This window comes from Adelges cooleyi, unplaced genomic scaffold (genome assembly GCF_023614345.1).
Source record: "Adelges cooleyi isolate 19-005CV unplaced genomic scaffold, UGA_ACOO_1.1 ACOO_flye_CR_arks_rails_tigmint_CR_PRNA_27, whole genome shotgun sequence".
Classification (NCBI taxonomy): Eukaryota; Metazoa; Arthropoda; class Insecta; order Hemiptera; family Adelgidae; genus Adelges; species Adelges cooleyi.
Genome location: NW_026095937.1, coordinates 54,235 through 81,301, shown reverse-complemented (window position 1 = coordinate 81,301; position 27,067 = coordinate 54,235). Strand labels below are relative to the sequence as shown.

At 31.0% G+C, this 27,067-nt stretch overlaps 3 protein-coding genes across 5 annotated transcripts in view; all 3 read left to right on the top strand.

Annotated features, from left to right (window-relative positions):
* The window catches only part of LOC126837653 (zinc finger protein 813-like), a 56,301-nt gene extending 50,839 nt beyond the window's left edge, over positions 1–5,462 (top strand). Inside the window, exon 5 of the transcript XR_007685600.1 lies at positions 5,320–5,462. The gene's annotated coding sequence lies outside the window, so the exon portion shown is untranslated. The remainder of the gene's footprint in view (positions 1–5,319) is intronic.
* Positions 1,685–5,444, top strand: LOC126837652 (gastrula zinc finger protein XlCGF7.1-like). Of its 2 annotated transcripts, XM_050571588.1 has the most exons (4): positions 1,685–1,923; positions 2,435–2,614; positions 3,108–3,302; positions 4,437–5,442. In XM_050571588.1, the coding sequence occupies exons 2-4, from the start codon at positions 2,454–2,456 to the stop codon at positions 5,185–5,187; spliced, it is 1,107 nt and encodes a 368-aa protein (XP_050427545.1). In that variant the 5' UTR covers positions 1,685–1,923; positions 2,435–2,453; the 3' UTR covers positions 5,188–5,442. The 2 variants fall into 2 exon arrangements, with proteins under 2 accessions (XP_050427545.1, XP_050427546.1); XM_050571589.1 differs by lacking the exon at positions 1,685–1,923 and having other exon boundaries at positions 2,446–2,585; positions 4,437–5,444.
* A 13,972-nt stretch (positions 5,463–19,434) lies between the features above and the next one.
* Positions 19,435–24,205, top strand: LOC126837655 (EF-hand domain-containing protein D2 homolog). 2 transcript variants are annotated; one of them, XM_050571593.1, is made up of 4 exons: positions 19,435–19,580; positions 22,704–22,851; positions 23,159–23,341; positions 24,063–24,205. In XM_050571593.1, the coding sequence occupies exons 1-3, from the start codon at positions 19,480–19,482 to the stop codon at positions 23,318–23,320; spliced, it is 411 nt and encodes a 136-aa protein (XP_050427550.1). In that variant the 5' UTR covers positions 19,435–19,479; the 3' UTR covers positions 23,321–23,341; positions 24,063–24,205. The 2 variants fall into 2 exon arrangements, with proteins under 2 accessions (XP_050427550.1, XP_050427551.1); XM_050571594.1 differs by lacking the exon at positions 24,063–24,205 and adding an exon at positions 23,756–23,863.
* Positions 24,206–27,067: the final 2,862 nt, after the last annotated feature.

The window sequence follows — 27,067 nt, the reverse complement described above, 5'->3', positions numbered from 1 at the left end:
GTTTTACAATTTTTAGCCAGGTTTCTAGTGTTTTCAGGTATTTATATTATATTGTAAATGTAGTGAGAGAGGGAGAGTTGTGGAAAAACATATTCTGGCTGGCCACAAGTCGCCCACAACCACATTAGTATTGAGTTGGCTTAAATAAGATTTAAGTAAGAACAATTCAGAGTACGAAAATAAATCCTACATATTTCAATTTGAAAAGTACTTTGATTTCATATTATTTTTCAACGCGTTATCGTGTGCTAAATTCCAAGTTTGTAAAATTGTTTTTGTGGTTGTGTATTGATTTAGAAAAGTGATTTTGTGTGGGCTATTACTCATATGTTATTCACTTCAATACGAACTCGAGAAAAATAAAACGCCAAAAACAATGATACCTAACAATTGGAAACCTAAATTTGGGCCTCTGGTTGAAGAGTTATACACACGTTGGGAAAAATCGTTTTAGATAAAATAAAATAAAATATTATAGGTATATTATTTAAATATTTATTAAGTATATCATAAATATCCAGTAAGAACCAAGTTTTGTATAAATATTTATGATGTTATTAGCATTTTGAGAAATAGGCTGGTGGACTAACGTTAGTAATAGAAATTATAAATGTTTTTTTGTTTAAATTTTAGAAACTTTAAAATAATATATCTAGGTCAATGGTAACGACATTGTTTTTGGTTGGATAAATTTCCTATTTAGTACAAGTGGCGTATAACTATCAGGTAACTGTTTGAACAAGCCTACAAAACATCACATCAAAATAATATGTTTTCTTGATATTTAAATGAATAATATTGAAACTGTGTTTTCGTGTAAGAAACTAAATATAACATGTTTGGAAAATTAATAACAATAGTAAAATAGTAAAATTATTCATGACCTGATGCAGACATTTTAGGTGCCCTTATTTACCAATTATTGCAAGTGTAAAAAATATAATTCAGCAAAATTATAATTGCAAAAGTTAAAATGATGTGCAATTTGGGATAGAAGGAATGTTCAAAATTGTACAAAACTATATGAGGCCACAAAATAAAAATATGAATATATGACACTTTAATAGTTGTTTAGCTAGAACAACTTTAAATGTTATTTCACAAATCTGAAATATTCTTTCAACATAGTACCTACTACCGATTGACAAAACCAAAATATATCCTAACCCCTTTCCACCAAAAGAGATAGACAATTCTTCTTTTTTTCACTTTTTCAAGCAAAGTTTTGGAGGGACTTAAGTCTGAAAATTAGACCGGAGGAAGATCTAGAACGAAACTAAAACATATAGGAGGTACAATTTTCTCAAAAATCTGCAGCGAAACTTTTACCCATTAAGGAAATACTCCAAAAAAAAGAGGAAATCATAGCTTTGACCGTGGTCAATTTCCAGGTTTCCAGATAAAGAGCATAATAATAATTGTCATTAGGTTGAGAATTTGATCCGTTTGCCTCCTAAGACGCGCGACAGTTTACCTCCACGCTGCAGTGTACCTCAACATGTGGCAATCAAACGTTATCACACCTACACTATCACAAATCTGTTTAGAACATTTTAGCGTTGTCGCGCAGTTAGCATTAAAATCAGTATCACCATTATTATTAAATTCAAGTTTCGTTTTGACTTTTTGATAATAATAAATTGAGATATCTTTTTGTACACTGAATTTCTGTTAATTATTACTAGTTAAATTAGATTTAGCGCCAAAGTAACAATTATTTGTTTTCAGCATTGTTGTTACGGGTCCGATTCGTGAGAATATATTCATAATATTATCTTTGTCGATTTCTGTGATAAATACCTAACGTATTGGGTCGTGTTTAGTTATTTTCTTTCAATTTGCGTTACAATTGAGTTTTGTCTTGCCTGTTAATCATAAGTTTTTAGTAGCAGCCCTGGACAACGGTTTACGGTTCTACAGTGTGTGAGTACCTACCGCTTTGTGTTTCTATTTTATTTACATTATTGTCGTGTTTTCTGTCTTCCGTTGACTTAGAATGCTGCTTGTAAATAAACACAATCATAATCTATAGGTGTTTGTTTATTACTTATTGTTTACTCTGAGTTGAATCGAGTGATACGGCATCAACGCCACTTTAAATTATTCTAGTCCGCAAAATGGTCTATCGTCTAGCTTTAATCTTTATCGTGTTAGATTCTTACCTACAAGTCATACTCTTAGTTTTGTTTAATTCATCTAATTTAAATAAATTAAAATTTAGTTATAAATGTTTAAAAAAACAAAATAGACCATTGCAAACTTGGTTGGTTTCTTATTTTACAAATCATGTTAACTAAATTATCCTTTATTATATCGTTATTATTACTAAATTTCTTACTAATTAAAATAGTAAAATTGTGTAATTAAATCGTTCTATTAAACCTCTGTGCATATGTGACACAGAAATACAACTAATGTTAAATGTCAATTATAGAGTTTGGAAGCTGTTTAATATGTTGAAAATAAAACACGAATATGATGAAACGGAAGAAGAATCTTTTGAAAAATCGTTGGAAGTCATTGAACCTAAACCATTACATGTGCAGTTAAAAAACAATGAAATTTCTACAACAGAGGAGTATCTGGTAAAGAATGAAGTCGACAATACTAATGGGTAAAATAGTTTTTATAAAAAAAATTTTTTATCCTAAATAAAACTATCAAGTTTTTGTTATTATGTTGTCCTCCTCTATAAACCCGTCGTTGGTATTGATGTTAGCGTTTCGCTTACATTAAACCTCTATTAGAAACCACTTGTACGTATAATGATAGATTATTTTAAAACTACATCTACCTCTTATCAATATAATGTTAAACCAAAATATCAAAAAAATAAAATTGTGGGTACGATGACCAGTCAGAGTCTATAGTACCGCATTATGTTACAGTACATTCGCATGATATTTACAATGTTATATTGTTTTATACCATTCTACCTACAACGATTTCAAGTATTTTACCCTTGTAATATGTTTCTAGTCTCTGGGTCACGTTAAATTTTAACATACATGCATTTTCTTTATTCTTTTTTTTTTTGTTACTATTATGTATATATTTTTTTAATTTTAATACGATAATATAATGTATTGTATTTTTGTTTGTTGTAGTTTTGGCAGAAATAACGGTGAACTGAGTATCAAAATTGAAAAAGAATGCTTCCATGACTGTGTTTTCGAATCAGAAATAGAAATCGTTAAGCATGAACTGTTTGATGCTGAAGAAGAGCAAACACTGTCGTTTGACTGCAACTACTGCCAGCTATCGTTTAAGACAAAACGGAAAATTAAAAAGCACATTTTAAGGTAACCATTTACATAATAAACAAAAATAGAAATTAAGCAAAAATTACTGTTTTAAGTAAACATTGATTGACGGTTAAGTGATTAGGTTGTTCACTTAAATTATTAAAAGAATTCTGCTTGTCACGAATAACAGTAATAAGTGAGGTTTGATTACTAACAGTAAGCATAAGTTACTTTCAAGTCAGCCCTTGGGGATATTATGGTGCCTATATTTTGGCGACTTTTAATGGTACGCACAATGTAGTAAAAATTAAACAATCCTATTATACAATAATTATTATTTATTTAATAATAATATATGCATATTATTAAATAGAACTATGAAGGCTAATTTCGTTTAATTTATAAAATATATATGTATAAATATATATTTAAAATATGACAATACACACAGATTTTATGAATAAAATGTTTTCAGTTCTATCTGTTTTGTCTTATTTTTAGAAATTTCAAAATAATTGCTTAGTTTGATAACTAATCAGCATCATTGGATAAGGAACTTTATTTTTATATTCTAACAAAACATACATTCATACATTCATGTTCTTTACTCTTATTCTTTTATTTTGTAGCTATTATCAATGCTAATTTACTTATAATTTTCGATGAGATGAATATTTAATTCTATGATTCTGTTTTACTTTCCTACTTCTTCAACTCCACTTAATTTAATTTATTTTTTCTTAAAAAATCGCATTTAGAGTATTCCTACTGCTAGTGGTATGCTAAAATATTTTGTATACAATATTACATACTCACCCATTTTATATTCTTTAAATGTATAAAACATATAGACTGACCGTTACCTATTTAGATTTGAAATATAATCTTACGAAGTCATTTAAAATCCAAAATTTAGTGCATTGTAAACAAGTTAAATAAGTAAATTTTCTAATTTCTATATTTGAGAATATAAAAAATTAGATGTATATATTTATAAAATAACATAAGTAAAAATATTTTCAAACGGATAAATTACAACACTATTATGTGTCGTATGCCAAATCCTTGAAATTATTTCCTAAAAATTATGCTTGTTTGATGCATTAACACATATTACAATATTAGTTATATTAATATTTGCTAAAAAATATTGATCTTAAATTAATTTATTTTGTTTCATGCGTGTTGCAGTATTCATTATCCGTGTAACGAGATCGACACTTTAAATCATACAAAATCTATGGATTACCGTAATACTCGAAACAAAGATGGCCTATTTGATTGCGGTATTTGTTTAAAAAGTTTTTCATCGAGGTCATACCTGAGAATACATTGGCGCATTCATACGGACGAAAAGCCCTTTAAGTGCGATGTATGTGAAAAAACATTCGGTCACCGAACTTACCTAAAAACTCACAAAAGGATACATACCGGAGAGAAACCATACAAATGCGACGTCTGTGCAAAGACATTCAGGCAACAATGTGATCTTAGGAGACATGCACGTATACACACCGGAGAGAAACCCTTAAAATGTGATGTCTGTGTAAGAACATTCAGTCAACATTCTTCTCTCAACAACCATAAAAGGATACACGCCGGAGAAGTACCTTTTAGATGCAATGTCTGTGAAAAAACATTTGGCGCTCGGTCTTCGCTCAAAACTCATGAAAAGATACATACCGGTGAAAAACTTTTTAACTGCGATATCTGTGGAAAAACATTTGGTAGACTACATCACCTCAAAAATCATAAACGCATACATACCGGAGAGAAACCCTTTAAATGCAATGTATGTGAAAAAACATTCAGTCGACATTGTTCCCTCAAAACTCATAAACGCATACATATTGCTGGGGTACGATATAAATGCTCCGTCTGTGAAAAATCGTATGGTCGCCAAGATACTCTAAAAAGTCATCAAGCAAAAGCACACGACTAACGCCTCATATACCTCTCGTGACTATTTGCCAATTTTGAAATAGTTTCAGTAACAATATTTTATTTTTTGTTTTTTTTTCACTCACAAATTAATAAAAATAAATGCTATACGAGTAATGTTAATACTTACCAGTTTTTTTTATAGTTTTTCAATGTTTACTATCGTTTAACTGATCATTACTTTGACATTTTCCATTGAATTTATAATGCTTTTGACGGATTTAATCATTATTTTAGTTTTAATATTTTTATAATTTAATTTTTTAATTCCATACTTTACACATAAATATTAGTAGATAATATTGTTACTATAGTTATTTTGTTAAAATAATATGATAGTATTTTTTAATTACTGTTGTGGTTTTTTTAAAAACACCATAAAATAAATCCAAAATACAGATGTTTGCCTTGGAAAAAAACCAGTTAAAAAAAAAAATAACTAAATTTATTAATTATAAAATAATTCACTTAAATACGATTGGTCGATTAATTTAAAATATTTATTTATTTCTAGCCGACTAATGTTGTTTATGGGATCTATTTTTTATCTTTTAATTTTTATTTTTAAAAAAATTTTATTTTTCATCTGTATTTAAATATGTTTTTTATTAATTTTGCTACTTTTATATTTTAATAATTTGTTCGATGCATTAATTACATGTTGATAATAAGTGGTTATTATATTGTTTCTATTATTTATTGAAATATGTTTATAGTCTACTATACTAGCTGTTGTTTTTTTTATTATATGTTTCTATTTAAAATTAAAATTTGTTTCGATATTTATTTTAAATTAATCGACCAATCGTGTTTAAGTGAATTATTTTATAATAAATAAATTTAATTATTTTTTTTTTAAATTGGTTTTTTTTCCTAGGCAGACATCTGTATTTTCGATTTATTTTATGGTGTTTTTAATTTAATTTAATTAAAAAAAAAAATTGCAACTACTATTTTGTATCGTTGATTTCATTGACAGAAAAATAACGGAACTCATTATGAAATTTATACCTTACCATCTATCACTTAAGATTTCATAAGAGTGAGAAATCGACGATGTCTACTTAGTATAGATACAACATCAAAATGTTTATTATTAAACCATAGACTTCTATGGTCTAGTTAAGAAGTCTGTTACTTATATTTTACTACAGCATAGTACAGTGTAGTATATAATTATTTGTATTATACACAACCAATAGTTGAGGAATTATCACCAAACATGTCTCGGATGGTAATAATTATAATGTTATTCATCTAGTTAACACTAAAATGCGTTTTTAATATAAAATAAAATAAAATAAAATAATACACCTATTGCTGAAAATTTGTAGTTTAAAACACCGATAAACAAGTTGACAAAGTACAATTTCCCATCCCTAATTAAAATATATAAAAGTGTGTAAATGTAAAGTTCATTTTGAAATTAAATTCTACCGCTATCAAATGTATTTAGCAAGTTGTTGGAAAGACTTATGGCGTCCAAGAAAAATGTAACTCTGGGCAAGTAACTTGCAAATGGGCCAAGTGATGCTGTAGACACCGCTGTCTCTACTAATCGTGTCGGAACAGAATCTAAGTCCGGGCAAATAAATTTTGTAAAGGCGCCAAATGCTATTGTAGCCACTATTGTCACTCCTAAACACCTCAAAAACATTAGTGCAGACACAATACATATTGTGTCTATAAAAAAAGACGGATTGTCCGGACAAATAAGTTCGACAGACACGTCGAATGCTGTTGTGCTGCAAAAAGTGAATAAAATTACTTATACTTATTTGTGAATCTTAAAAGCGAGCTTCATCTCACTGATAATTGAATATAAAAATATATTTGATTAAATGTATTTTATTTCTTATAAAAAAATACAATATTATGTATTATGTTTGACTAATAAAACACTTTTGTTTCGATATTGGTTTTTTCTTAAAAAAATCCTGTTATTGGGTTATTTTACATCATTATACATTAAAAATTATATTATATTTTTTTATATGCTGGTCAATAATGTTGATAGGTACAAAGGGTTTAAACAGGCTTGTTAAAATCATTACTGTTATTATATCTGTACGCATCGTATCAGCATAAAACTATATATTTGCACATAGTATATTTACTGTTTTTTTTCTATTGTCTTAAATACAATATTATTTTGTATCATTTTTGACTAATAAAACACTTTTGTTTGGATATTTGTTATTTTCTTAAAAGTACTAAATTCTTTTCAAAATAAAAGTTACCAATTGGTGTATATTTTTGAATTTTTAATCTTGTCATAGAGAATAAATATTGACCGCGTTACAATTGTATCCAGTCACCCTTACTAAATGTATTGAGTGCATATGGTCCACGAGTAGGATGTAAATAAAGAGATAAGAAATAGATTTGGCAAGAGATAGGTGAGGTTAGCGAAAGTAGTAAATATACTACTTAAGGAATACAAGGAAATTCAAGTATGTTTTAATGTTTAGTTAGACACTTTTGCACACATTTTGAGCGGACTCGATAGCGCTTAGTATTGGAAATTGTTTACACTCTTTTCAGTTTTAATATTTTAGTAATTATTATAAACTGGTTTACATAATCGAACAGCTATACATAGAGCAGTGAGATACCGCCGGGTAACTAAAAGAAGAACCAACGCATAATGTCCCAACCATGCCTTATTAGTTATTGAGCCTATACTTAAAGGTGGAACTTACAGCCGTGCGGTCCGTATATGTACATATACGTATATATATATATTGTTTATTAATGAAATTTGTATACTAATATTAGTATTTACGGGATAGTACCACAGAAATTAGTCCTAACATTACAACAATTACAGTTTTAGCTGGAAAAGTTGTTAAAATCTAATTATTCGATGATATAAATTTACATTTAATTGTTCTACTTTTTTGTACGCAGTTTTACGTTTTTAAACATGTTAATTCCAGATGACAGTTGTGAGCCCCGGGACAAAAAAACTACTGTTGTTATGTATTATAATAATAATATTAATTGTGTATACATATTTTCTCATACAGCTACATTTGTTTTGGTTTTAAAGAAAATGCCGAATCATCCATCCATTGAAGATCTTAACCGAAGACTTGAAATCATAAACGTAAAGGTTAATGAACTACTTAAAGATTTGAAAAAGATGGAGTTTCTGTCATCAGTTTTAATTGATCCACGATTAGAGTTTCATAAAGTAGATGTATCAAATGAAAATGATGAAGATTCTAATAATTAAGTCCATTGGATTAACGGAATCTAGATTTGTTAATTTTTTAGACCTAACCAGCAAACGTCTCTTGTATGTATCGATCGTTAAACCGATTTGGTTAAATGGTATTCAACTGTGGGGCTGCGCCAGTAAGTCTAATATCGAACTCATCCAACGTTGCCAGAACATCGCTCTTCGTACCATTGTTGCAGCATATCGGTATGATAAGAACGACATCGTCCACCGCGATCTAAAAATAACATCCGTGCAGGATGAAATTACCCGGTTTGCCCGCAAACACGCAAAAAGACTGGAGCTTCATTCAAATACAGCTGCCATACAACTCCTCGACAACTCGCAAGACATCAGACGACTCAAACGACTGAAGCCATTCGACTTAGTCTAATTATTAGATTAAGAATGGGACTACTTCACTGGAAGTAGAACCCCACACATGTTTTGTATATGTATATATATATATTTTACTCATATGTATGTATTAATACTCTTTTGATTTATATTTATAAAGATGTTTAATCGTTTAAATAAAAATGCCCTTAAAAAAAAATTATAGTATTGAAACGATAGCTGAAAAAGTAACCTTTTTTCCTTTGGACCGAATTACTTACACCCCAACAAAACCTAATAGCGAAAAAGGGCCAAGTTCCAGACCCCCTCCCAAAAAAGTCAGCTTATCAAAGGAGTGATGTCTACATCGTGGCCAAGTCTGCTATTTCTTTAGTTCATAACCTTACTTCATTTTTATTTTAATGACCAACACTTCTCTTTTATTTGTATTGCTTAACATTTGGCAGTTTCTGAATGAGGCATAAAACAGATTTAGCTAACACTTTGATTTGCTGACTTTTTTTGGAGGGGATCTGAACCTCTTTTCTTTTCTTCTGAGTTATCGCACTCGTAACTCAAGGGAGTATATTTGGTAATGATGTTTTATGCTTCATTCAGAAACTGATCAAGTGCTAAGAAATTCAAATGAAACAGCAGTATTGCTCATGAAAGTAGGAGTGAAGTGAGGTTATGAACTAAAGAATTAGCAGACTTGGCCACGATGTAGACATCACTCCTACTTGACTTTTTTGGGAGGGGGTCTGGAACTTGGCCCTTTTTCGCTATTAGGTTTTGTTGGAGATATCATTCCTCTTTTCTGGCTTAAGCGAGGTGACGTTGTATTAAGATTTTACAAGGCATTGGTGGAAGCATTTTGAAAATTGAGAACAGAGAGCCGCAAGTTTGATTCACGCCGCCGTCTCAAAGATTTTGCTTACTTTGTACTTGTATTGCAACTTTCAGATTTTTCCATTTAGTTACACTATTAACCTGCCTTAGTGCCAAATGTCACGTTTCTACCTATACGGGAAGTGTTTTATAATTTTGATGATGAGTGAGTGAGTGAGTCAGTAACAAAAATTAAAACTTTGCAATTCTTCCCTTTTGAAAAGGCTTACTATTAAGGGCTCAAATTTGTACAGTATCCTAACTACTCGAGCTTAATCTATGTTTTAAATTTCCAATATCAGGTTTGAATACTTTACAAATAAGGAAATATTATACTGACGATAAACCAGTACCCCTAACGACTAATTGGCGGCTTATTATATATTTTTAACTGATTTGTTTTTAAAAAAAATCAACCGTGTATTTTTCATTCAATTAAAGTACCAAAAGAGAGGTATTAGATTTCACAAAAACTACCGCGTTCATATGGAACATAATGTGGAACATAATTAATGCGTACATAATTTTTTAAAAATGTAATAAATTACAAAGTATTTTGAAGAGGAGCTTATAATGTAGCAAATAGGCATAGGTACATATTTTTTTTTTTACAAGACTTAAATGTGGTACTTCGATACTACGACCAAAGTAATGGGTTTTCGAACAAATTAAAGATTACACACGATAGTATTTTACAAAATTCTTAAGTAGGTACAACCCAAGTTAAATGCATACCGTGTACAATACTATACTATTGCGCTGTATACAATACAAAATTGGAAATTTCCGGTGTAGACACTTGCTAAATTTGAATAAGTAGGTAATTAATAAATTAAAACTCAAATACTATATAACTAGTACTGTAGTACTGTGCATATTATATTTATATGCTGGTCAATACTGTTGATAGGTACAAAGGGTTTAAACAGGCTTGTCAAAATCATTACTGTTATTATATCTGTACGCATCGTATCAGCATAAAACTATATATTTGTACATGGTATATTTACTGTTTTTTTCTATTGTCTTTAACTAAAGATTTCTTAAAAACAATTACAATGTTGTACTCGACTGCTGTTGTATCGTTGATCGTTTACTCGATCATGATCGGTACTACGTGTCGTCCAATACCAATCTCAAAAGAAGTCAGTTTGGACTTGGACACTCCTAAAGTGATCGACTCGTGCCACACCGATATGAAAACCGGATTCAACAAAATGCAAAGCGACCTGTCCAGTGCGGTACTAAATACTAGTAGGTTGATGGAACGACTAATGGCTTTATGTTCAAATGCTGTGGCTGGCTCCGCTAATTGTATTGAGAAAACATGCAAGTCCAGAGAAATAAGGTAAACAGACAGGCCGAATGCTGCCGTGTTGGAAAAAGTAAACAAAGTTACTTATTTGTGAATCTTGAAGCGAACTCCATCTTGCTGATAATTTAATATAAACATATATTTATCTTAATGTACTTAATTGTTAAAAAAAAATACAATACTATGTATTATTTTTTACTAATAAAAAACTTGTTTTGATATTGTTTTTTTTTAAAATAACTTGTTTCAACCCTTTTTACATCATTATGCATGCATAAGCCATAAATATTTTAAGGGGAACGGAAAGCGCTATTTATTAAGGAGGCAATATTTAACGAAAATTTATTAAGAAGCCATTTTTGATATGCCAACTAATTTTTTTTATTAGTTATTTTTTCCGAGTTATGGCGAAAGTTTGATATATAATGAATTTCGCAGCAGTCATTTTCTGGCGTGTCTTTTGGGCGGATTTCAGTTTTTATTTTTCTCAGTGACGGATTATCGCCTATGGGCCCCGTGATAATGGATCAAAATATTAAAACTTATATGCTAATAAATAATTATCGAAGCACTGTCTCAGATGTTGTATACAGTTATTCTGAAACGTTTACATTTCAGAGATATTTTTGGATTTCCATTTCGAAAAATACTCTTTATAGTGAGAATTCCTATAGAGTTAATTTCCAGGAACTGATAATGACGACAACGTGACGTACGACGGTCGAAGATAGTATACATAGTATAACACAAAGAAAATACCAATAAAAAGTTGTCTTAAATATTGCACTTATTAGTAAAATACGAAACTATGAGTTACTTGTAGACATCATAAAAAAAATGTCCTAAAACAATGATAAATTAAGAGTGTAGTTAGACGTGTCGGAGTACAAACAATTTTTGTTTAAAATTTTGACCCTGAGTCAGCATAAAAATTTAATGAAATTTATACAAACATGAATGTTTTTCAATTTTTAGCTACTTAAAATTAAATAAAAAATCGTTGAAGGATATTATGAAAAAGAACACTTCAATTACAATTATTCAATGGAAATTCCATTTCGATATCATAATTAGTCACTAATTAACGTGGTCGTGAACTTAAGGTGTTTTAACAATTAAGATACAGAATATGGCATCGCCTGAGTGCAAAAAAAAATTGTTTAGTTCTTTTTTTTCTATTTTTTGATTTAATGGAATTATTTGCATATGATATACAAATTTGAGGCATTTAGAAAATCCACTCGCACACACATTAGGTGATTTGGCATTGAATAACGCAGCTATATTGTTGGAAATCAGTCAACCATAAGGTTTTCGAATAAAAGTCTAGACGACGAAATAAAAGGTTTAATTCAATTTAACGTTTTATCAAGCATCAATAGTCACAAGAGAATATTTTTACTATAATCGGAGCAACGTTGAGGATAACTAAAATGGAAACGATTATTTTCAGTTCGCAAATGTCTCTGTTAATTTCTGGTACATTACTCTGGTCCGCGAAAGTTTGTCTCGCGTTGGCCATGTCGTTTTCTAGCCGACCGATTTCCCGGTTATCCTCGTCCCATCCGTCTTGCAGGTTATTCTCCTCGACATAGCGGACCGTCTCCACCAGTTTGCCGTGTAATTCATCGGCGAGATGGAACGTTTCGCCGGTTTTGCTATTTAACAGTTTCGACACGTGTAGGCAATCTGCTAATTTGCCGGTCACATTTGTCATGCGCTTGGCCGCCCAAAGTCTCTCGTCTGCCAAAAGTAACTGGAGGTCGTGTTGCCGCCGTTTTACGACCGTCATTTGCTGTTGTAAATCCAAATTGTCTTTTACTATTTTCAACTTCGAAAACGGCTCCGTATGGCCGTCATCTGTAGCACGCTCGACTCGTCGGATCTCCTGGGGTTCCGAATAAGCTCTCTGACCGTCGTTCTTAGCCCCAATCGCATAGTCCATGTGTAGTACCAGTCCTTCGCACGGGCTGTTTTTTAGACGCTGTAATTTTTCATTCGGGCATTCGTTTTGTCGTTGCAATTGTTCTGGTATCGTTTGGTATTTGAGTTTTGCGTTCCTTTCGTTCGGCTCTGGAAGTTGGACGATGGTAGTCTTGATATTTTCCTCTTTACTACCGTCCGAATCTATTTTCGTGCTCCATGAATCTTCGTGGACTTCGGCCAACCGATCAGTAAACATAGCTTTTTGTTTCTTAATTTCGTTCTCCAACCACGTGGACAGGCCGGCCATCTGTTTTTTCAACTGCTCTTCCTCTTCCGTGACCTCATCGTACAGCGACAACTTCGCTTCCAACTGTCTAATGTGATATTTTAAATCTCCCATACTGGTCGCCGATTCTTTATATCCAATTTTATTCTATAACAAAACATTTTCGATACATACATGATCGTCAATTTCTACTCGGTTTAATGTGATTTTTACTTACATAACCCGATGAGTTCATTTTGTTAAAACAAATTATTTTGGGTAATATATTTTGATTGTTTTAAATATTGATGTTTATCATCAACTAAGCTTGATTATTTTCATTAAAAAAAAAAAAAAACTCATAGTGACAGTATATTAAGCCAATAAATACGGTTAGTAATATAAACAGCTGATTGCGCTAAAAATAATATATTTTCATTTTAATAATCGAAAATCAAAGAAATAGATAGAGAGGAAGGTAAATATAATATTTGTTATGTGAGGTGTATGTGTGTGTGTTATTAATTTATCCTAACTTCTTCTAATTCTACTATTACTTTAAAGTTATTGTAGTAAAATATTTAAACGTACCTTATTCTACGAACACCGCAACTATGACTATGCAAATGAAATCATTAAAATAATAAAACACCTGTTGTCAACAGCCCAAAAATGTGTGGACGCGCATCAAAAGACATTACAACGGTTATGAAAATCAACAACGCCATACCAACAACTCAAGATGAATAATTTAAAACTATTATCTTGAAATTGCAATGGAATTCAGCCAAGAATACCTGAACTCACCACCTTTGTTCAAGAACACAAAGTCGATTTAATACTACTCGGCAAAACCCGTCTGGACCCAAACTCCAAACTATCAATACCGAATTACCCCACTTACCGCACAGACCGTCCAAAATTGTCTAACAAACCAACGCATAGAGGAACAGAAATTCTCGTAAAGAAAAATATACCACATCAACACACAATCCTGCAAACAAAAATGGAACCGACTACAACCTAACTCAAACTTAACGGTAAAATATTACAAGTGACAGCAGCATACAATAGTACTAAGGCAAAACTACACCGAAGCGACCTAGACACACTAACAATCTATAATGGACCCTTCCTGGTAGCAGGCGACTTAAATTCCAAACATCCCAGCTGGAACAGCAGACTAGGAAACAACACGGGCAAATAACTACTACAACACGCTGACACACTCATATGCAGTCACCACTCCCGAAACATCAACCAGACGTCCTAGACATTGCGCTGATGGATCTACAGGCAACCCAATTTACAATAACAAACCACAATTACCTTTCATCCGACCACAATTTCATTCAAATAGATATAAAAAAAATTCCGCTCCCAAACTGTCCACCAAGACCAAAAATCAAAAGTAAAATTAACTTGAAAAATTTTAAGAGCATCTCTCACACAAAATGGTAGTTTAAACATTAAACAAACTAAACCGACGACTACTCAATAAAAAACCTACAGACACACCGCTCCAAACTACGAGACAAGTAATGCCCCACTGGGTAGTCCTCCTCCGGTTCTCTACGGATGCACATAAGGAAAAAAAACCACGAGACAAAAAATATACGAAGCCGACGGAAAAGTGGAACTTTTCACGAATACCATCAACATACTAAATCAAGAACAAACAATACCTGCTCGTCTAACTACATGTGCCACTCAGGCAATCGCAACACTCATTTTGCAATACTTCAACTGCAAAAACAACTTGAGCTCACCACAACATACATGGGAAAATGGAGACTCGAGCTTAACGCTGATAAAACTAAAACCATCCTGTATGGAGCTCAACTCAGCAGAAAAATTAGGAAAATCATAATACAAAACAAGTCCATCGAATAAAAACGAAACATCAAGTATCTTGGCATAACGCTTGACAAGAACCTTAAAATGCACCACCACCTTACAAACCCTATACAAAAGGCAAAGGGTGTCAGTGCCGCACTATATCCAGTATTAAACATACCAATCAAGACAATACTACAAATATACTAAATATACGTTAAACCCATCTTACTCTACGGCTCGGTCGTATGGAGCGCACCCATCAGCAATACCAGTTGGAAAAAACTCGAAGCAGTACAAAACATTTATGCGTAGAGCTAATGTAATAAAAACTCAAACTAAACGTCACAAAGACTATAGCCGTACTCTACGGAAACAAGCAGCTTTCTATCCAGTCCTAAATAGCAAAAATGGAATCCCAATGGACAACCGGCCGTCAATCTATAAAATGTACATTAAGCCGATTATAATGTACGCCACAGCGTTTTGGACACCTTCCTGAGCGATTTAAACTGGTAAAAAATAGAGGCACTCCAGTTATAGTACGTCGCCTAATGTACTATAACTGGAGCCCACAACTAGTCAATAACCAGTCGCTAAAAAGAGCACTAGAGATCAGGACAATTCAGGACGATGCCAGGTGAGCCGCACAAGTCACGATTCGCCATGTCCAAGATAAATACTAATTGAAAATCCTAAGTTGATAATCTTCGAATGTGACCATGTAGTTGCTGATGTTTCAGACTCATCGCAGAGTCCCGACTTCAGAACGATCAAACATCATCAAGTTGATCATATTTTAATCTATATGAAAGCTTGAACGCATCTGTCAGCAATTTTTTTTCGGTCTTCCGTAAAAAAATTCAACGTTAAAAATCGATTTGTAATAACTAACGTTTGAATATTAAAACACACTTGGCTGAAAACTATTTTAACTATTTTGTATTAGTGAGACATTGCCGAATTCAGTCATACGAAAGTCAGACGGGGGACAAAATAGCCGCGCTTAAATAGCGAACGACAAATTCAAAATATGCAACAGATACCAACTTTACTAGTGAGTACACGGCACGTGTCAATGATGCCATTTCGATAGAAAATGTCAAACGGGTACACTTACTCTGTTTTTGTGATTTTAGTCGGCACCGATCTTACGCACCACCGTGAGGACCCTGAGAGCTCCCGCGAGCAGGTTCATGTCGGACAGTTGCTGTAAGCCACCTTGTCCAAGCGTGGCCAATCAAGAATGCGTCAAGAAAGTCTTGCAGTGTCAGCGACCGATACCGCCAAAACCGGTGTGTACGCCGCCCAAAGGGGTGAAGCTGGGCAAACCGTGCGGCGACCGGGTGTGCATGCCCTGCTGTCTCCCCATCGATAAGCCCGTGACCAACATACCCGTAGCCGACCCTAGACGGCCGAGGTGCATTCAGCTGTGCCCACATCCCGCGTACGCCGAGTGCAACTCGTGGAAATACGAGAAAAGCCGAAAGTGTCGCGGTGGTATACAGTGTATGCCGGACGACCATGTCACATGCATGGGAGAGTGCTTCAACATGCCCACGGAACATGCGCTGACCAGGAAACATTACATGGACAAGCAGTGTATGGGCTGTAAGGGCTGTGTGACACTGCCGAAAAAACCAGACCCGTGCTGCAAAGACGGATGACCGATCGACTATAGAATTTGCTCAGCACCGCTGAGACATGTAGGCCCGCACTGGCACTAAATTAATTTAAACAATTATAATGGTGAATATATTTTTTTAACTCGGATGGCCACTTGTTATCAACTATTATTGATCCGCCAACGGGCTCCTCTCAAGGCGGTTGGCCCTATGAGGTACGAGGCGTAAGAAAATGTTAAATGAATAAATAACAATATGTTTGTTGTGTTGCTGAAAAAACTACTTCGCATTATTATTATTCTTATTTTCTGGTTACAATGGTACTGAGTTGGATGGTTTCCCTCGTACACCGGTAGGTCCACGACGGTGCTAGCGAGAAGTCATTATAGGGTAGTGTTTATATTTTATAGTTTAAAAATTTAGTAATCCAATTATTGAATAATACCTACGTCACGAATAAATAAAGGCGGGTAAAAAATAGTAAGGTTTTTTTTTATCTCTGTATCAAACAGGCTGAGAATGGAACGTTTTCGTTTTCCTTTCCTTTTTTTTCTCAAGCTACGCCTAGTTTTGTTCTAAGGGGCAACTTAGGGAGTTTGTGACTTATACTTAAATTGACATATACTGGGTCATAAGACATTTACATGCATATTTATAAAAAAGGAGATCTTTTTTATTTTTTTATTTTTATTTTTTATTCTGAATTAAATTTATAAAAAAAAGGGAAGGGGTTAGTGAATAAAGATGTTAAGTGACATATTTTGTAAGATAGTTTTTAATTTGCATAGCTATAAAAATAGTTAGGATATACTACACAATTTAGCAAAATATTATAACAGTTGAATGTCTGTTAAGCTTAAAAAGTTCGAAGCATTTGAATTTAGAACCGATTTTAAATTAACACCTTTATCCACTCACCCTTTCATATAAGTTATGAAATTCAAGGTTTTTTTAAAGATTTATTTAAAAAATGTATTTTTTTTAGTGTAACTTATTAATGAAAATCATTATAAGCTTTAGTCGTCCAATAAAAAACTCATTTTTATTTTATTTTTCATAATTTGGAAACATTTCATGAAAAACTAATGAAATATTTCGAATAAATAAATTCCATGGAATATTAAACTTTATTCTGATACATCATACTATTTACTTGTTTGATTAATAACTTGTTTACCAAGTAATAACCAAAAATTCTGAAATTTTTACAGCACTTCTATGTATGTAGAAAATTTGGTAAAAGTTTTGTAATAGAGACTTTTTCTTTAGAGTTTCAAGTCCGTGGCCACATTCACGTTGTGTCGTTTGGTAAGCAATCAACATTTACGACTTGTAATTGTTATTTATACTTTTTTTTTGCTATTTTAATTCTTAAAAACTAAAATGTTTTTTTTTCTTTTTTTAGTTTGAATTTAAATAAAATTTTTTTTTATAAACACTCACGTTAAAATCACCAATTTATTTTGTTTTAGGATAACGCCTAGCCTATTACGTTAACTAGATTTTCTGTCATGGAAAAAAGGCCTGTAGGATTATACTTATACATGTAGATAAACTTAGAAGAATGACGTTTGAATTATTAGAAAATATAATGGTAGTGTGATCAAATTATTTTTTTAACCAGCTTATTTAAACTTTATTAATTTATAATTTGACTGAACCATTTGTATAATCTACTTTTTAGTAATTATCAAATAGTTTATTTTGCTTTTGTTTTGGAGATGTTTAACATTAAGAATTATATACATTTTTTTTTAGTTTTTATACAAAAAAGGAATAATAAAAAATGGATTTTTCAAATTGATTGTAGAAACCGGAATTTTTACTAGTTAATAAGTGCTAAATATAAAAAAATATACCTACATACATCAAAAGTTTAATTTTTTGCTTTTTCGATTACAGGACTAATTTTGAGTGGTCAACTACTGGTATTACTTTTATAAACATTTGTATACACACCATAATTGTTAATAAACCTATTTAAAATAATCAGTATTAACTGTGTTTTTATATAAAATTCAACTTGTATAAATCAAGTGAACTCGGAAAAACAACATAAATTATACATATTATACATATAGTCTAAATAAAATGAAACAAAAATTCAGCTGCAAATATTTGTAATGATTAAATTAAGGTGAAGTACTGACACAATTATAGTTTATTTCTAAAAAATACTTTTTATATATAATAAATTATTTACAAATATAAATTATTTTTTTGGGAAATTGAAAAAATAACTCCACCTAGCTTTTTAGTTAAGGGGTAGTTTTTAAAAACTACATAAAACTTGAATTCAGTGATCCCAAAAACTTGATGAACAACATGATTTGTCTTGACCATTGAAAAATTACCCCTTAGCCCGATAAACCCCTCTAGCTCCTCAATTAGGATGGGTTGTTTTTAAAATAGGTACCGAAAATGATTTCGATTGTGGTAAAGTATCATTATATATTATCATGTGTCCTATTAAAATGTAATGTCGTCTGAAATTCCCTTGTCAAAGTCAAAACATTCCAATGATTTCCATCGAACCGTATCTCGGTCGGGTTAGGTTTGATTAACACGGCGACAAGGTCGAGGACACAGTCGAAAACAAGATGATTCGACATTATTATTATTAAACACTAGTATAATATTATAACGTATAGGATAAAATCAAATACAACTAATGTAAATGTGCGAAATCAAAATCAAATCGACATTTGTCACGGCTGTGTCCGTAAAATTCGATTTTGTCGCGTTGGATTGATAATTGTTGTACCTATTTAAAAGCCGACTGACAAATCACATGTGAGCTATTGTCTCAGTGATGTGTGCCCGTTGTAGTCGGTTTAACAATATTTAATACACAGTATTTATCGATATTTTTATTAGAAATGTTTTCGACCTTAACGTACGTTCAACAACAGCGACTTTTCAAAGAATTCCCCGAGCTGTCGCCTAATCTCATCAGACGATACGAGAAGACTTTTATCAGGTAAGCTACAAGAACCGTGTAAGCAAAAACATCTCATTTGCTTGAGGTCATGTTGGCTATAAACGACAATGCTGAGCTATTATTTTTTTTTTAGTAAATTTCAATTTGACGAGCTCCTTATTTACCGAAACATTCAAGTTACACCGAAAAGTTTTATACATTAATATAGTTAATTCGTCGTATATAATTGCTGTTCTATAAATATGTAAAAAAATTGGTACTTTGATGAATTTTAAACAAGAAATAGTTAATAGATCTTCGTTGTCAATTTAGAATGTTTATTGCATAAAATAGTTAGGCAACGCTATTTTAAATACAAAGTACAAAAAACTATTCAAATTATTAATAATTAATATTTAGCCTATGGAATGCTTCAAACATAATATTCACTGTACATCCATAGAAAAAAAGTCTTACAAACGTTTGTACTAAACTTAATGGCATACTACATAAGGAAATATATATTAGCTGATTTTTTAGCTGATTTTATAAAATATATTTAATAATTATAAGTCAAACAAATAAACCAACTAAATTATTAAGTTACCTATTGCTCAATTTATTATTATTTTATTTCTTTAGAATCAGAATATTGTATCACCATTTACAAGTAACTAGCCATAACTCATAACACAGTAAAACATGACTAATACAATTTTAAATTTAAAGTCAATACATTTTTTAATATAAGTCTAGTAATATTTTTTAAACAATTTAAATATTTAATTAAAAATTGACCAAAAAATTATGTGGTAATTCCACCAAAAGAAGTAAGTTTAAAAAGCGTACAGTTTTATAATATTTTGTTTGGCGTTTTAGTATATAGTATAAGTCAGTATTTTGGGACGAAGAAATTTAATTTACCAGGTACCTATATTTTTTTCCATAGCCAACCACAGTCATCAATTAGTCGATCATCTTTGCCTGACTTGAAAAGCGTATTGTGTTTACTACATGGTTTTTTTAATAAATATAATCGAATCAATAATAACGTTTCTGTTGTCGCAAGAAGTCAGTAAATGTTCAAACAACAATAACTATTTAGCTGAAATTAAAAAAAAAATAAAGTTTTAACCGAACGCCTTTTGCTCTGGTTGTTCATTTTAAAGTCAATCGTTTGTTTAAGTGCTTATTTTTAGAGTGGCCTTTTGTTTAAGTGAAGTTTTTCAAATCAAAAGTAATAGTTGAAATTACCATTATTTAGAAGTTTACGGTGTCACGCAACATACATAATAAGTATCAGCTAAATCATTGTCATTTTCAGTTAATATTATGATTTAAACGTACTCCGTTTAAATAGGAAAAAAAGGAAGAATTGAACAAATCAATAAATTATTTAGTAATTTTAATAACAAAAATATAAACTACTACTTTAGAATTTACAAAATCAGACTGAGACGATTCAGAGTGTGATATTAGTAATGACTAATGAAGGTAGATATTTTCATCTATCATTAATAATAATAATTCATATGTTGTTAAAGTAAATGTTTTGTCAATTATCAAATTTTTTTCGATTTTTTGTCTGTTACATGGTTTTATGTGTTCAATTTATTAGTGTATAAGATTTAAAATTTGTACACAAAATACCATATACCAAGTAACAACGAGACTGAGTTAGTCAGAAAAAAAGTATCTGTGATCGAATTTAGTTGTAAAATATGTATGAGGAAATACTACAAGACTTTTTTTAAACAATTTATTTACTTTTAATTTGAAAATTATATAATATGTCATATTATCCTGTATTATGAACTGACTTATTACTTGTGATACAAACTTTATATAGGTACTGTGTTAATATCAGTATTCCTCATAACAGATAACGTAAAAATGTTTTGTGATATTACTATACTAATTATCTTACTGTTATTTCAGTGAGTTCACACTTCACTAGTCAATAAAAATATGTATTAACCCTGAGCCCAAAATTATTTTTACCTAATAACTAAATTGATAGTTAAATTTTCATACAACTCTTGAAAAATAATAAAAATTACAAAATACTAAATATCTTACAATAAATCTTAATAACTTAAACAATTATTTAAATAAATGTTATCGATATTACAAATCTAAACTAATAATAATTAAATGGTAGGAAGTTCAAAATTGTTTTTACTGTAATAAAATTATACGTTACTGTACAATTAATTTGTTTATCCACTTTTCTTATTTAAATTTTTATTTTTTTTACAGTTTTAGCTTCGATTGGTTTTAAAATAATGTTTCTTTTGTGTCTGTAAACACAATAAATTGTTCCTCTAGACTTATTTACTTGATTAACACCTATATAAATTTGAAATCGTAAAACCGGAAAACCCCGAAAAAATTTACCGGTTTTTTAAACTTCGTCTTTGTCTTGCTTAACCTTGGCGAAAAACGGTAGGATCGAGTCAACATTTTAATAGGATATATTAGACATGCTTTTGTCCATCTTCTGTAAATTAAAATCTGAAATTCGATAACTCTGCACCTCTTCACGGGTGTTCACATCTTTTTGTTTTTTATTTTTAGGCGCAAATTTAAGAATTTAGAACCGAAAATTTGACTGAAGATAAGTTTAATATAGTTCCACAACTCGTATAAAAAATAAATCTGTAAGCAGATTTTTTTTCTCAGTTAATTTATGAAAAACTTAAAACTTCAAAAATTTTAATTTTGAACACTATTTTAGATTTATGAAATTTAAATTTAGTGTACATCTTTTATTTATTTTAGTCTTAATTTGTTTTATTGTATAGATAATAATCTGACCTCACCCCCTTTTCACGCCACAAATAAAAGGTAAAATTAAAAACTGAAATCAGCGACCCTAAAACATAGTTTGAAGTCTTTAAAAAAAATACTGCGCAGTGCATAATATTTTACCTAGATAACATGTCAGGCCTCTGAGCAAACGAACAAGCAACATGCAAATTAGGTCAGTTATTGGAATCATTAAGGTACTCTTTACCTCGATTTAAATTATTCCAGAAATTGTCAATTTCTAATTAGTACAAAGCGAAACTGTACGTTTTCAGTTAGAATACATTTTTCTCAATCATTTTCGACTACATCGACATAAGAATTTGGCAATTATGATGAATAATTGAAAGTAAAATTTTTTTTTTTTACTTTGAGGTATGACACTAACAACGACGGATACTTGGACATAGACGAACTTAAGAGCATGATGATGGTCAGAGGTGTACCTTGGACTCATTCGGCAATCGTACGGCTCATAAGAGATGCAGACGAAGACGGTGACGGAAAATTATGTTTTCGAGAGGTAATGATAATAAAATACATTAAAAAAAAACAACCTATATTCCATCGATAATACATTTTGCCATAACAGGTTGAGTTTTAGACTTTTCGGATAATTATGTAGACAACAAACACATTATAATGGACATAATTCTTGAAATATAGGTCCTGGGAACTGTTTAAAAAAACGGTACACTGTATTATAAGAGTATTTATTACAAATTAAAATGGCTACAACGTGGATGTAAAAATAACCGTCCATTTCTACTGGACGAATTCGGTTTAAAGACCATATTGTGACTTTTGTGTGATACTTGGATTGTTTACAGTTTTTGATAACTCATCGAAAAAATGCGGAATGGGCTCGACGCGTGTTGTGTTCTTTACCCGAAATCGACGTCGGCCGAGTAGGAGTGAGAGGAGCTAAAAGATACTTCGAAGCCAAACAACCTCAACCAGAAGTCCACCACGCCAAACATAATATACATTGATGTCAAAACGCGTTAAACTAGGTGTGTATTTAAGTCTGACTAACTTTATGCCGTTGTCAAAATACAGGGTTGGGCAAGCCATTAAGTGAAAAAAATAACGATTAAAATAAAACGAAATGATTTATTTCAATGACTATAAAGTTCGAATAATATTATTAAATTTATCACGAGTACAAAAGGGGAATTATGATTAAAAATTAATTAATTTAACGTTAACTTTTTTTTAACAAAACAGCATTTATTTGTATTTTATAAAAATAATATGAACCGTTAACATAATAATATATAGTTTACTTAACTATAAAGACCAATATTTTGAAAAAAAATGAGCAATATTTACAAGTAATGAATTTACAACAAAAAAATATCTGACTTACTGAGATAGGTAAATTATAGCTGAAATAATACTTAAATAATTGAAATTATAAATTTCAGATGAAAAATGAATAATTGTCACTAAAGAAATGGACTAATCGAATAATTAAATAAACTGATATTTTCTAATTTATCAAAGTCTACTCTCAAATCTGTCAAAATAATGTTACATGTTCAACGACAAATGTTTAAATCGTTAAACAACTGGTCATTTTTCAGTGTTTTATTAAAATATGATTATTTCAATAAAAAAATATGATATTCCACAGACAGCTCGACAGCAACACCATTTTCTGATCATCTAAATAATCTTATCGTCAACATAACAAATGTACTTATTACTGTGTGATTTATTTTATATTTTCAGTTACCATAATATGAGTCAAGACATTTAATCAAGGATAACACAACGCACAATGTAATTAGATATATAATTTAATTTTTAAGATATTCTTGAAATACTTAGATGATGTATTTTTCAGTTTTTTTTAATATACACATTATGCTTGTACACACATAATATAATTAATTTATTATACATAAAAAAAAATTATATATATATATTATATTCTACACTGATTGAACAAACATATATATTTTGTTTGACTACTGTTAATCTACCTACCAGTCATAAATTATTAATGGATTATTAGGTTAATTAACGTCGAATTTGAATTGGACAAATCGTTGAACACCGGTGATAATGGTGTGCTTAAACTTAAATGTTTAAAAAATAAAATTTCCATGCTGGTACCTATTGAGTTTGTTACAAAAAAATAATGTCTTTACAAATATACGAACAACTTTCATTACTTTCATTTTAGTTCATTTGTTTCACTGTGTTATTAGGTATATCCATTCTATGTTTTCAGAATATCTACATATATTTGGCTTTACCATTCAATCGTATCCTCGTCCCTTTCACCAATGGTCTCTGATCCTTTTATTTCCAATAAGTAATGAATATGCTGCAATGAGACACTCGAAGTTATAAACTTGACAGACTGCACAGAGCTAATTTTTTCTGATTATTTTCGCGATTGGCTTATCTACAAAATACATACTTATTTTTTCAAATTAATAATTATAATACACTGAGTACCGATCATAAAATACTTTTTCAATATCATTAATCTTTCTAACTAAACTCCTAAAACAAACATCTTATACGTGGATACCTAGTTATGTGCTCGATTTAGACTGTACTAGTTTGGATTGTGCTTGGATTAGACTGTGCTAGTCTATACTGTGTAAGTTTAGACTGTACTTAGTTTGAACTCAGGCGTAGTTTTTTAACTTGAGGTTTGAAAATTAGACTGAAGGTACATTTAGAATGAGACTCTAATGTATACTATTTTCCAAAAATTTTTTGTCAAACTTTTATTTTATTAAGGAAAATCTAACAAAAAGGGGAAAATTACACTTTAAACGATGTAAATTTCTAAATTCAATTGGTTCATAATAAAATAAAGATTAAATTTGCTGATCAATAAACTGACTGCGCGAATAATTTAGCCAGGGTATTTAAAAGCAAAACTTTTATAGCTCTGAACAAGAAAATAATTCTAAAAATAATAGCGAATCCGTCTAGAAACCATCATCCCATGATGGCAGCGTTGAGACTTAAGCGTTGGCCCGTTAAGCTTAATGATGATGATGATGATGATGATGAAAAACAATAACTTCTCAGAAACTACATACGTTGTCATAATAACAACTAAAAACTGTACTCATTACTTATTGTTTGTATTTCTGGCTACTATATGGTACAATACAACATTGCTTAGCAGCCAACGATGGTGACGACGACCTGAAGTTCGTCCAAACCAAAATCAACTCGCAATCTTCAAAGTTTAATATTTTGTTGTATATAATATTTTTTTTGTGCTTGATTTAACTTGTTATAATTATTATTAAAGACCATGCCACTGAGCGTAATCTCAAGTGCGATGCAGACGTGCAAGCCAACGGACAATGTTTGTCAGGAAAAACTAGGATTTTTGGCTCGCTCCATGAACTTTGTATGGGTTTTGACTTCCTTTGATTATGATGCACTAAACGAACTATTGACCGAAGTACACAAAAGCACCCACGGAGACGTTTCCAGTCAAGCCCACCAACTGGCGATTATTATATGTTTATTTTTGAACCAATTTCAGTTATATATTATTTTTTTGGGGTGTTTTGTTTTTATTATTGGTTTTTTGGTTATTATCATTACTTTCATATTGATTATTTTACTATGGTCTATACAATTTCTACTAGTTGTTTTATTGTTATTATTATTATTTTTTCTGTGTATTCATTTCCTATTGTTCCGTAAAATTTTCTGTTTTTCTAATTTAACAGCAAAACATTTGGGTCTCTTGTTACACTTGTTACAAAATTATATTCATAATAAATAAATCCTATTTCTTTATTAATTAAAAATGTTGCTTTAAAAATATCCAATATTAGCATGTAAATGTTTTATGGCTGGGGTCAGGTACTTTTTTTTAATCTGTCTAAAACTAACGCTGGCTATCACACTCTGACGTCACTCGTACGCAAGCTGTTGTAAAGGGATGGAGTTGGGGATGGGGATGGAGATGGGCTTGATTTCTTTGTCGTATTATATGTCTGCTACGGCGTTCCTGATTCCGACCAGTTAACTTGAATGAATGGTTAAGTTAATTCAAAATAACTAACCAAGTGAATGTTGCTAATAAATCAATTGTGGCCAAATATTAAAAAACTACTAAAAAAACTTTTAGGCAACAAAAAAAAATGTAAAAAATCAGAAAATTAGAAATGTAGGTATACTTAAATGGACATTTACTCGGTCATTAGACCATAGGCAGACTTAGGGGTGGGATAAGGGGGCATCAGCCCCCCCTCCCAATGTGATTTAGCCTCCCCAAACCTAATTGTGTTTTTTCTTTCAAAAAATTCTTAAGTATTTCAATACTTAGGTTTTTTTAGATAAGTAGAACCATGCGTACCATATAACATAAGAGATAGCCGATAATTTTTTTTTTCGTTCCCTCAAACAAACAAAAAAAGTAATATCTTTCCGCGCAAACCAATCGCCCGCCTAAAAATAAAGATTAGATACGACATTTTCTCGCTCGCAAAACGTATAAATAAAATGTAGAACTTAATTATAAAAAAACTCATTGTTTCACAAGTATACAACGCCTTGTCGACTAGTGTGTATATTTTGTGTATTTTACATTTTGTATATTACTAGTACGCAAATAGACATGGAATACCATAGCTTATGGTATACCGGAATTATTGTTGACGGGTTTCCCGTATCATCTCCAAAAGGCCTTCAAGAACTGTTCTAGTGGGGCGGCCCGGTATTGTGTTCTGACGCAAGTACAGAATTCT

Excerpts from the sequence above, each read along its gene's own strand:
- LOC126837652 (XM_050571588.1), top strand. The coding sequence starts at position 2,454 with ATGTTGAAAATAAAACACGAATATGATGAAACGGAAGAAGAATCTTTT. Across the intron at positions 2,615-3,107 it reads GAAGTCGACAATACTAATGG|TTTTGGCAGAAATAACGGTG; the intron begins GTAAAATAGTTT and ends TGTTTGTTGTAG. Across the intron at positions 3,303-4,436 it reads ATTAAAAAGCACATTTTAAG|TATTCATTATCCGTGTAACG; the intron begins GTAACCATTTAC and ends TGCGTGTTGCAG.
- LOC126837655 (XM_050571593.1), top strand. The coding sequence starts at position 19,480 with ATGTTTTCGACCTTAACGTACGTTCAACAACAGCGACTTTTCAAAGAA. Across the intron at positions 19,581-22,703 it reads TACGAGAAGACTTTTATCAG|GTATGACACTAACAACGACG; the intron begins GTAAGCTACAAG and ends TTTTACTTTGAG. Across the intron at positions 22,852-23,158 it reads GAAAATTATGTTTTCGAGAG|TTTTTGATAACTCATCGAAA; the intron begins GTAATGATAATA and ends GATTGTTTACAG.